General features: G+C 39.1%; 1 protein-coding gene across 3 annotated transcripts in view; it reads left to right on the forward strand.

Moving 5' to 3' along the window:
- The window catches only part of LRRC8C (leucine rich repeat containing 8 VRAC subunit C), an 84,612-nt gene extending 73,348 nt beyond the window's left edge, over positions 1–11,264 (forward strand). For all 3 annotated transcript variants that reach the window (XM_063625337.1, XM_063625339.1, XM_063625340.1), the window contains one exon: positions 8,813–11,264. In XM_063625337.1, coding sequence (XP_063481407.1) covers positions 8,813–11,086 — 2,274 coding nt within the window. In that variant the 3' untranslated portion in view covers positions 11,087–11,264. The remainder of the gene's footprint in view (positions 1–8,812) is intronic.
- The last annotated feature ends 1,461 nt before the right edge of the window (positions 11,265–12,725 follow it).

A 12,725-nucleotide genomic window follows, 5' to 3' on the forward strand; every position in this document is an offset into this window, starting at 1 on the left:
ATTGTAGAAGAAAATGGAAGAAAGGATGGAGCAATATTTGAAGAAATATTTGCTTTAATTTCCCAAAATTAAAGAAAGTCAAGTCCTTAGCTCCAGATATGGAGTAGGATTAACCCACATACATTCAAAATTAAAGTGAACCTGCAGAAAATCCTGAGACTAAAGGTAAAATCTCAAAAGCTACCTTAAAGATAGATTGCACACTAAAGAACACAAACTGACAGCAAGCTTCTCATCAGAAAAAATATAGGCCAGGGAAAATCGACTAATATTTTTAAATGCTGAGAGGAAATTACTATCAAAACAGAATTGTATAACTTACCAAATAATTACTGAAGAATGAAAGCAATATAGGAATTGTCAGTCTTACAGGATATATGAGTTCCCCATCCACAGACTTTTATTAAGAGTTATTAAGGTGTATACTTCAACCAAAAGGAAAATGAACCCAGGAAGAAGTTATAGGATCTAAGAAAACTAATGACTCATAATTTAATAAATATATAAACAAACACGATCAAGTACAGATTGTAAAAAAAAAAAGTGTTTCAAAAGAAAGCAAAAGCAAACTCTGAGAACAACAAATCGGTATAGTACAGTGGGTAGTTACAACATGTTCTTGGAAGTGGTGTGGAGACACTAAAAATTTTAAATATACATTTTAAGAAATTATACATCACCTCTAGAAGAACAGAAATACAGTCGCTATCTTCCTAACCAGCTGAGAGGGGGTTGGGTGGGAAATAGGAGATAGAGAAAAAATAAGCAGTGCAGCAGAAGGCAGGAAGGAGAAGGGAAAAGTATAAATGAAAACTAAAAATCTAGAAATAAGTCCAAATATCCAAATATGAGTGAGGGAAATAATGGATTAAGTTCACTTATAAAAAGAAAGGGGTGATTAGTTTGGATTTTTAAAAATTCAAAAGGCAGAAACCTAAAAAAATTGTCAGAGTAAAAATAGAGATTAAAAGATAATATAACACAAATACCCAAAAAAGCCGGTAATGTTAATATTAGATAGCATTTAGCCTTCCCATCTTCAAGAATACACCCTTTATCTAAACAAGGTATATATTTGAGTTTTCTGACATGCACAGGTTCTTGTAACCACCACCACAAACAGGATACAGAAGAATCTCAACACCCCAAAGAATTCCTGGTGCTGACCTTTGCAATGAACCCCCCAACCTCAGCCTTTAACCTCTGATCTGTTCTATGTCCTCATCCCTCTGTCCTGTTTTTCAGAATGCCATGTAAAATCAGATAGTATGTAACCTTTTGAGACCAACACACTTTTTAGTAGCAAAACTCCCTACATGCATGTCATCATGGGAATGAATGTCTTCAGTAAATTATAGCACATCCACAATATGTAATTCCATGGCACTTAGAATGAAGTAGATCTCCAGGTGCCAATCTATTAACATCTCCAAGACATACCACGAAAGATAAAAACTCAAGGTGCAGGAACAATATATATAGTAAGATCTTATTTGTTTATATATTATATACATGTAAATGCACAGATATAGATCTGGAATGGTATACACCAAATTTATCAGGGCTCACGAAGGAATGGCAATGGGGATAGGACAAGGGAAAGGGAGGACTCTACCTTCTGTGTTAAAAATAAATGTTTTGGCCGGGTGCAGTGGCTCACGCCTGTAATCCCAGCACTTTGGGAGACTGAGGTGGGCGGATCATTTTGAGCACAGGAGTTCGAGACCAGCCTGGGCAACGTGGTAAAACCCCATCTCTACAAAAAAATACAAAAATTAGCCAGGCATGGTGGCGCAGGCCCGTGGTCCTAGCCACTCAGGAGGCTGAGGCTGGAAAATTCTTTAACCTGGGAGGTGGAGGTTGCAGTGAGCCAAGATCACACCACTGCGCCCCAGCCTGGCAACAGAGCAAGACCCTGTCTCAAAAATAAATAAATAAATGGTTTTTTTTTAAAGACAGATTTATGGTAGCAAAAAAAAAAAAATACATAGACATAACTTAATAATGTACAAAATCTCTGTGAGAAAACTATAAAACACTCTTGAAAGGCACAAAATTAGATGCAAACAAGCGAAAACACAGACCATAAGGAGGAAGAATCAACATCATGTCAGTTCTTCACTTATAAATGTAAACTGATCCCAATAAAAATACTACTAGGGTTTTTTTTTTCCTGTATCTACATAAGCTGATGATAAAGTTTATTGTGAAAGACAAGCACAAATTTGAGCACTTATCACACTAATTACTGATTTAGATGTCTCACTCCTGTGCTTGACTTTGAAGGGCTTTTTGTTCTTATTGGTATCCCAAACATAACAACTGACATACAGTAGATACTACTCCAGAATGATTGACTTTTCCTGAGGCACACTCAGAATTCAGCATTTATGTTCTACATGTCCGGCATGTAATAGATAAGCTGCCTTTATTTGTATGTTCTTTGTTATTTCAGGCAGTTTCTCTGAAGCTAAGTGGTTTTATTTTGTTTTAACCTCAGCCCCTTGGTGTCTCATTCATGCAAATGTGGTACCTTTTCAACTGGTTATCACAGGTGGGTTCTGCTTTTCACTTCCATACCTTTCTGGCAACTGCCTAAGTAAGTGTCATCCTGATGTGTCTTAATGATTCTAACAAAGGACTAAGACTCAAATAATATACATCATACAAAAATGTAGCCGTAAATATTATGACTTAAAATAGTGAAAGTTTCTATTAAAAGGCCCGAATTTCACATTGACCATTCAAGGTATTTCAGTATGCAATAAAGCATGCACATACTCCACTTACAGTGCATCTCTCTCTAAATCTGATTGTTACAATTTAAAATATTTGATTTCTCTTCCTAGATTCGAACAGCATTTTCAGGCAAGTTTGGATGGGTTGTTTCTTTTTTTAGGAAGCTTGAATTTTGGCCTATGCTTCCCTTGAAACCCTTCCCTTCCCCCATAGAAAGCAAAAGCAAGAAATTCAGCTTATTTCATTCACCTTAGAATTGAGGAAGGATCTTCAAGATCCTCTTTTATCTTTTCAAAAATAGCTGTTGTGTTTTCTCAACATGATGATTTGCAGATCAGAATTGAAGAATCCAAATTTTAGTGAATCCATTTAACCAATTATTGCAACCCTTGGGTTTCTTTTCCATAAGTAGTGCATAGATATTATCACAGTCATGGAACAAGTTTATGTGTACATTTTTTTCTCCAAGGACTTTAATTGGGAAGCCTTGAGGAGTATTTTATACTCCTGGATGTCAGTCGTTCCTAAAGATCCAGAGGATAGGCCGGGCGCCGTGGCTCATGCCTGTAATCCCAGCACTTTGGGAGGCCAAGGCGGGCAGATCATGAGGTCAGGAGTTCGAGACCAGCTTGGCCAATATAGTGAAACCCCATCTCTACTAAAAATACAAAAATTAGTCGGGTGTGGTGGCACGCACCTGTAGTCCCAGCTACTTGGGAGGCTGAGGCAGAAGAATCACTTGAACTCAGGAAGCGGAGGTTGCAGTGAGCTGAGATTGCGCCACTGCACTCCAGCCTAGGCGACAGAGCAAGACTCCATCTAAAAAAAAAAAAAAAAAAGATCCAGAGGATATTGGGTCAAACCCCAGTCTAATGCCCCCAGGCAGGTTCCTGGAAGGATTAGGTTCCCATGGTCCCAGTTTCTGCTTCCATGGAAATCTTTAGATTACAGATTTTTACCTATCCCGGGTAAACTCTGTACAACTTTGATCCCAGCATGAAATTTGCTGTGATTTCTACAAAATGCATTCATAAAAGGTGTGGCTGGGTTGTGTGTGTGTGAGTGTGTGTGTGTGTAGCAGATTTTACTAAAGATTTGAGAAAGATTGAAAGGTATTTGTATCTCAAAATAGAAATAATGAGCACATACTCCAGCCACCTGCTGTGTGGCTTGACCTAATTTTCTTCTTCCCTTCTAACCTGTCCCTGCTCTCCTGATTCACCTCCTCCTACTTCCAAGCCTGTTCACTCCAATGTAAAGTAGGCAGTTTAGCTGTCTCTTTGTACCTTGGCTTAATCTGACCCCTTGCTCTCAGTGTCTCATTCTTCTGTTTCCCTCTCCTCCTCCTTCACTTAGACATTTTCCTTACCATAAATAATTTCATTCTAAGAATTCTCAGAATTCTCATAGCAGCTTTTAGAATATTAACTTTTCTCGCTTTTATGCATTTTGGATCAGGTTCTCTTGTTTATTTTGATATTTTTTCTTCACTTCCCCCCACCAGTTTCTTCCCCCTTTTTCTCTCCCTCTTCCTACATAAAGACACCACGTAACTCCATTCTCAAGACTTTTTCCTCCAAAGGCAGCTGAGAGTTGTCCTTGAAAGAAAATGGTGGAATTGCTCCATGTGGTGATGTGTGTGGATGAGCTGCTGGTGATGCACTGAGCCTCAGGGCTTTGTAGAAGGGGATGTGGTTGGGCACTTTCTCCCTGCCTCTACTCCAAGCACTCTTTCTTAGTCCTGTACCAACAGCCTGGAACTCTACAACTATTCTTTTGAGATTTGTTTTGCAGCCTTTCTTTAAGGCTTGTTTTGCACCCTGATCTTTAAATTACTGGGTAAAGAAAAAGAAACATGAAGTATAGGTCTGATTAGGCAGACTTCTCAAAAGGATAGGAAAGATAAAACAAAAATTTCCTAATTCTCACAGGCTGCTCTTACAAAGATACGGCAAAAACACTATTTAACCTTTTGAAGAAGAAGAATAAGAAGAAGGAGAAGAAGAAGAAGAAGCCGCCTGCCTTATTTTTTTTTCTTATTTTTCTCTTTGAAAATACTGATCCTTTTCCCAGTTCTTCCCCACATTGCATTGTTCAGAAATACAGTTTCTATTTAACATGGAGGGTAACTTCCTCTCTCTTATAGCTATTGCACTGTTTAAATCTTCATACTGTTTACTGTTGGACCTCCTAACCTGGCTATTTATTTTTGTAGTCCTGGATTTGACAGCCAGCCCTCACATTCTTTTGGAATTCTACTCAGAGCTGCCTCTTTGCATGAGTCTTCTTGTGATGTGTTCCCTCAGCAACATGAGATGCTACTGTTCTTAGTGACTAAATTCCAGGTTTTTTTTTTTCTACTCAGGGCTCATTTCTGGGTGATTAACAGCTTTTGGAAAATAGATTACTGTCTTCATTCTCCTGATATTTGAGTAGGCACGCTTCAAAAAATATCTTCATGAAGGAATGAAAGGGAAATATGAAGTCAAAAGAGTGAACAGAACTTCTGGAGATTGCCTGTGGTATAAGCCTCCTACGCTGGGCTGTTCCCTACAAAGCCATCCTATCAGAAGCTAGATGAAATGAGAAGAATGTGGGGAGTGGTGGAAGAACACTAGGCTGGAAAGAAAAGACAGGTTTAAATTCCTGTTCTGCCATTTCCTAGCTGCGTGAATTTATGCAAGTCACTGAAGTTTTCTGAACCTTGGTCAGTTTCTTCTTCTGTAGAATGGAGAGAATGTGACCTACTTCTCCAGCATGGCAGATTCCAGCTAATTAGACATTTTTATGAAAAATATAAAAACGCAGTTGCACTGTGTGGATATAACCCCAAGTGCACACAGCTGAGTGAGAGGTACACAAGCTAGATTTCAGCCGACACTTGCCCTTCACCTGGGCACCCTGGTACAGTGCATAACCTAAAATCCTATACAGCAGCTAAGTTCCTTAAGTCCACCATCTTCTTTCATTAGGAGTAAGCCTGGGGGAGGGGTCAGGCAGAGGTACAGAAATGGGGCCCACTTGGTTGCTTAGCAGGGACTTAGCACCTTAAGAAGATGCCTCCCTTTTTACCTTCTATTTAATCTTGCTTTTACCTGATTCTTCTGTTTTTTTTTTTTTTTTTTTGAGACAGAGTCTCGCTCTGTTGCCCAGGCTGGAGTGCAGTGGCACGATCTCGGCTCACTGCAAGCTCCGCCTTCTGGGTTCACGCCATTCTCCTGCCTCAGCCTCCCCAGTAGCTGGGACTACAGGCGCCCACCACCGCGCCCGGCTAATTTTTTGTATTTTTAGTAGAGACGGGGTTTCACTGTGTTAGCCAAGATGGTCTCGATCTCCTGACCTCGTGATCCTCCCGCCTCAGCCTCCCAAAATGCTGGGATTACAGGCGTGAGTCACCGCGCCCGGCCTGGATTTTCATCATATCATTAACAATGTCATATTAACAATAGTTCAAGAATGTCACTCTTGAAGAATGTGCGCAAGGAAGCACATTCCTTTTCCCTGCTGATCTCTGGCCCCCTCCCTCTGCCTACTTCCCAAGTTGTTGGAGCATTAAATGAGACCATGAACAGGAAAGCATCTGGAACATGATCCCAAACCCTTCTCTTTTATGTTTCTTCAAGATAGTCTAGTATTTGTCTAGGCTTTCTCCTGGTGGTTTTGTTTGTTTGTTTTTTATTCCAGGGGTTTCCAAAGTATGGTGTTTGAAACCCAAGAAATATGATGAATGCTCCATTGAGATGTGAAATAAAAGTGAAAACTTTTCTTTATATTTATTTTAAACTTGAAATAGGCTAGCTTTTTGATTATTTGACATATTGATTGATGTGGATATGCAGTACCTACAGGAAGACATAAATATAGTAGGTAGGCATACTCAACATTTTCTTCTAAGTAATAGAAATGTTTGAAGACCACTGCTGAATTCTCACATCTCAGTAGCCACCGAATCCTCTAAATGCAATCACATTTGTTGTTCTTACCTGCATTCTTTTGATTTAAATAGTAAATAGTTGCCCCCTGCTGTATCTTCCAAGACAGAACTTTATAAATCTTGTGGTGAAACCTCCTCTCTTCCTGCAGCCTCATTTCTTGTTATCTGCATAGGACATGGCAAGCAGTAAGCCTCTTCTGTAAAATGTGACTTGTTTGTGCAAAATAATTTGTTAAGATAAAGTCAAATTGGGATCCTTCTGGCTTAATCCTAGACATTCAGGAAAATACGAATATGGGCTCTGGGTCTAGGTGATTCTGAGCTAGATGACATTAGGCAAGTTTCTTAACCTGAGTCCATGCCTCAGTCTCCTCATCTATAAAATGGAAATAATAAGAGTACTTGCTGTCATCCGATTAAGATGGCAATTAACAGAATTAATGCCCATGACTTTATGAAAAGACAGTCAGTTGCATATTAAGCACAACAGAGGTTTGCTGCTGTCATCACTATAATCACCATCTTCATCTTCATCCCTAGAAGAGGTGTCCTGCACACTCAGATACAACCCTGAACTGGAAGGACTATTGGCAATTTTGGATTCATTCCCTTTCTCATAAAATATACACTGGTGGTCTTCCATGTACCAGACATTTTACTAAGTGTTGGGTGCTTCACTCTGTCATCAGCCTCATGCTTCTATATGGTAGGCTGCTGGTTCCCTTGTCACCAGCTTGTGGTCACCTTACTAAGCTCTAGCAGACCACTTTACAATGGGTTCAGTTTCTATGCCTATAATCAAGGTAAAGGACTTTGATGTTGCAAAATCACTAACCACTGCTGGTGCAGAATCATTAAACATTGTGGATTTCCAGCCATTTGACATTTTAAGGTACAAATAGACTTTCCCTGCGTTATTAATTCCACATGTCATTGCTGAATACTCTTTGGTTATTCTTCCTTTGAAATGTCAACTTTTTGTTCATAGGCCTCCTCCTGAAGATGATTCCTCTAGGTTGATTCAGTGTGTATTCTGTCATATCCTACCTTATCTTCAAAAAGGGTGCATTCATTCTCTCTTTCCCGAATTGCAATTTTTTGAGTCTGCTGGACATTCTTACAGCTTAATATTCTTTTCAACAAACTGAAACATTGGTAGAAGGATGGTGGTTCTCAATGTAATATTTTGTGTGTAACGCTAGCAAATCTAAACAATTATTTTACTGTTGAACACTTCTGTGATTTTTTTATCTCTCTCTGAAGGAATAGTTTTTATAAAAGCTTAGCAAAATTTCCATTAAATTCATTCATATTAATCTATACATACAGTCTAGAATATGTGTAGAAAAAGAAGGGGAAAACAAGACAGGAATTCCTTTCATAGTTCCTCCTTCTTATGTTTCTGCTTCTTCTACACAGACTGATACAATCTTTGAGGACATGTAACTCAAGATTGAGTCTGAGAAGATGATATACTTCCCAGACCAGTGACTGATTCTCCCAGAATCCAGTGAGAGAATTGCTAATTTTTTTTTTTTTTTTTTTTTTTTTTGAGACAAAGTTTTGCTCTTGTCGCCCATGTTGGAATGCAATGGCACGATCTCGGCTCAGTGCAACCTCCACCTCCTGGGTTCAAGCGATTCTCCTGCCTCAGCCTCCCAAGTACCTGGAATTACAGGCGCCTACCACCATGCCCAGCTAATTTTTGTATTTTTAGTAGAGACAGCGTTTTGCGATGTTGGCCAGGCTGGTTTCAAACTCCTGACCTCAGGTGATCCACCCGCCTCGGCCTCCCAAAGTGCTTGGATTACAGTTGTGAGCCACTGCGCCTGGCTGCTAATTTTTTAAAAATACATGAATGTTCCCTAAATATTTATTTTCTTGTGAGTTGTTCTATGACCTGAAAAACCTGAAAAACCACTGTTTTATGTCATAACTTAGACATGATGAACAAAGTCAGGTATTTCATTTTCTAATGTATGAGCTAAGAATAAAATCTTGATGCTGGAATTGAACGTTGTATTCTCCAGGCAGAGGAAATGGACATTTATTGGATGTTACTGCTGCTTTATTTGCAGTAATAACATTATGAAAGCTCTTTGAGTAATATAATTTGAAAATATTATTTCTGTGTTTCAGGTCATGCAAGACAAGATAATCTGCCTTCCGAAAAGAGTGCAGCCTGCTCAGAACCACTCTTCCCTTTCAAATGTCTCTCAAGCAGTTGCCAGTACCACTCCACTGCCTCCACCTAAACCATCTCCTGCTAACCCCATCACTGTGGAAATGAAAGGCCTGAAGACAGATCTGGACCTTCAGCAGTACAGCTTTATAAACCAGATGTGTTATGAGCGAGCCCTCCACTGGTATGCCAAGTATTTCCCTTACCTTGTCCTCATCCATACCCTGGTCTTTATGCTCTGCAGTAACTTTTGGTTCAAATTCCCTGGCTCCAGCTCCAAAATAGAACATTTCATCTCCATTCTGGGGAAGTGTTTTGACTCTCCTTGGACCACACGGGCTTTATCTGAAGTGTCTGGGGAGGACTCGGAAGAAAAGGACAACAGGAAGAACAACATGAACAGGTCCAACACCATCCAATCTGGTCCAGAAGGCAGCCTGGTCAACTCTCAGTCTTTAAAGTCCATTCCTGAGAAGTTTGTAGTTGATAAATCCACTGCAGGGGCTCTAGATAAAAAGGAAGGTGAGCAGGCTAAGGCCTTATTTGAGAAAGTGAAGAAGTTCAGGCTGCATGTGGAAGAAGGTGATATTCTATATGCCATGTATGTTCGCCAGACTGTACTTAAAGTTATCAAATTCCTAATCATCATTGCATATAATAGTGCTCTGGTTTCCAAGGTCCAGTTTACAGTGGACTGTAATGTGGACATTCAGGACATGACTGGATATAAAAACTTTTCTTGCAATCATACTATGGCACACTTGTTCTCAAAACTGTCCTTTTGCTATCTGTGCTTTGTTAGTATCTATGGATTGACATGCCTTTATACCTTATACTGGCTGTTCTACCGTTCTCTACGGGAATATTCCTTTGAGTATGTCCGTCAGGAGACTGGAATTGATGATATTCCAGATGTGAAAAATGACTTTGCTTTTATGCTTCATATGATAGATCAGTATGACCCTCTCTATTCCAAGAGATTTGCAGTGTTCCTGTCTGAAGTCAGTGAAAACAAATTAAAGCAGCTGAACTTAAATAATGAATGGACTCCCGATAAACTGAGGCAGAAGCTACAGACAAATGCCCATAATCGACTGGAATTGCCTCTTATCATGCTCTCTGGCCTTCCAGACACTGTTTTTGAAATCACAGAGTTGCAATCTCTAAAACTTGAAATCATTAAGAACGTAATGATACCAGCCACCATTGCACAGTTAGACAATCTTCAGGAGCTCTCTCTGCACCAGTGTTCTGTCAAAATCCACAGTGCAGCGCTCTCTTTCCTGAAGGAGAACCTCAAGGTCTTGAGCGTCAAGTTTGATGACATGAGGGAACTCCCCCCCTGGATGTATGGGCTCCGAAATCTGGAAGAGCTGTACCTAGTTGGCTCTCTAAGTCATGATATTTCCAGAAATGTCACCCTTGAGTCTCTGCGGGATCTCAAAAGCCTTAAAATTCTCTCTATCAAAAGCAACGTTTCCAAAATCCCTCAGGCAGTGGTAGATGTTTCCAGCCATCTCCAGAAGATGTGCATACATAATGATGGCACCAAGCTGGTGATGCTCAACAACTTAAAGAAGATGACCAATCTGACAGAGCTGGAGCTGGTCCACTGTGACCTGGAACGTATTCCTCATGCTGTGTTCAGCCTACTCAGCCTCCAGGAATTGGACCTGAAGGAAAACAATCTGAAATCTATAGAAGAAATCGTCAGCTTTCAGCACTTAAGAAAGTTGACAGTGCTAAAACTGTGGCATAACAGCATCACGTACATCCCAGAGCATATAAAGAAACTCACCAGCCTGGAACGCCTGTCCTTTAGTCACAATAAAATAGAGGTGCTGCCTTCCCACCTCTTCCTATGCAACAAGATCCGATACTTGGACTTATCGTACAATGACATTCGATTTATCCCACCTGAAATCGGAGTTCTACAAAGTTTACAGTATTTTTCCATCACGTGTAACAAAGTGGAAAGCCTTCCAGATGAACTCTACTTCTGCAAGAAACTTAAAACTCTGAAGATTGGGAAAAACAGCCTATCTGTACTTTCACCGAAAATTGGAAATTTGCTATTTCTTTCCTACTTAGATGTAAAAGGTAATCACTTTGAAATCCTCCCTCCTGAACTGGGTGACTGTCGGGCTCTGAAGCGAGCTGGTTTAGTTGTAGAAGATGCTCTGTTTGAAACTCTGCCTTCTGACGTCCGGGAGCAAATGAAAACAGAATAACTTATTTTTCATTAAAGTTTGACTGAAACACGCTTCTACCAAATACAGTATGAATAATTAGGTAGTCTTAATGCCTTTCCTATTTTTTTTCCTTTTCACACAAAACAAAATGTACACAAAGATTGCGTAAGGAGTATGTATTTTTAATAAAAATTTAATTGTATTTTTTCAATATTAATATTTTAAAGTTTTATTTGTCTTCAAACACAGTATATCTATTATCTACTGACAGAAAGAGATAGTTCCATTTGGTTTTTTGTTTTTGTTTTCTAGTTCATTCTTGTGGAAAGGAGGGAATTATAAGTTGCATGCTTTTTGGCATTTTTTAAATAGAGGAAGATATTTTGCCAAGGCCATTTTTAACTTGTTTACACCTGTACAGGGTTCTTATTTTTGTTTTCATTGTGTGTGTATCAAGGAATCTGTACTAGTTATTTTAATACCAGCTGCCTTCTCCATTGGCCAAGACCTTCATTCAGTGGAGCTTCACATAAGTGCATTGTCATAGAGTATTTTAAATGTTCCCCTGCCTCCAACAAAACCCTAAATTGTATTATTTCATGTACCTGACAGTTATTGTTATCCTTAGGCAAGGTTTTTGTGAGTGAAGAAAATAATCTTTAGTGGCTGGTATGTTTGAATTAGGCCTTTATCATTTAACTTATTTGCATTTTACCAACATTTTAAAAATATTTAATACCTAAATACAGAGGCTCCTCCCGCCTTAATCTCAATACTGCTATGTAGTACTGGTGAACAACTTTGGAGAACCTAGATTTATTTTAATATTCTAATAGGTAATTAAATTTAGAAATCATAGAATTAGAAGCCTGGTTTTTGGGTAATTTAATCATCTTTCATATCTTGATATGTGGCTGCATCAGATGGAAAAAAATTTACTGAAGCACCCTGTTAAAGAGCTGGTGTGCTCCAGTGAGGCCCTATCCTTTTCTCAGCACAGTGTGGCAGTGGTAATCTATTCAAATTTTGCCTGTTGCACAAAATAATCCACTTACATATACAGTCAGCCTTCCGTACTTGTGGGTTCTGCATCTGTGAATTCCGCCGACTGTAGATGGAAAATATTCAAAAAGAAAGTTTTGTCTGTACTGAATACATATAGACTTTTTCCTTGTCATTATTCCCTAAACAATACAGCGTAACAACTGTTTAAATAGGATTTACATTGTTTTAGGTATTATAAATTACCTAGAGATGATTTAAAGTATATGGGAGGATGTGCATAGGTTATATGCAATTTCTGCACCGTTTTATGTCAAGGATTTGAACATCCTCAGATTTTGGTGTTTGAGGGCATCCTGGAATCAATTCCCCATGATACGAAGGGATGACTAAGATATTAATCGATTTCCCTCAAGCCTGCCCTTGCTGTGAACTAGTGCTACAAGCCCGGGAACTCCATCTGCTCTCTGGCTTAAAATACGTATCTCATCTAAAATTGTTCATTAAAGTGTGAATAAATTGCTAAGTGGTTGTTGCTTAGCAATAATTTTTGCCTGACCATCAGCAGAGCTTTTATTTACCTTTGTACTTAAAATCCAACATAGCATGGGCTCTTGGGCAAAATATTTCACTGACTATTAAGCATGTAGAACAGGAAAATGAAATACACTATTTG

This window comes from Symphalangus syndactylus, chromosome 12 (genome assembly GCF_028878055.3).
Source record: "Symphalangus syndactylus isolate Jambi chromosome 12, NHGRI_mSymSyn1-v2.1_pri, whole genome shotgun sequence".
NCBI classification, from domain to species: Eukaryota; Metazoa; Chordata; class Mammalia; order Primates; family Hylobatidae; genus Symphalangus; species Symphalangus syndactylus.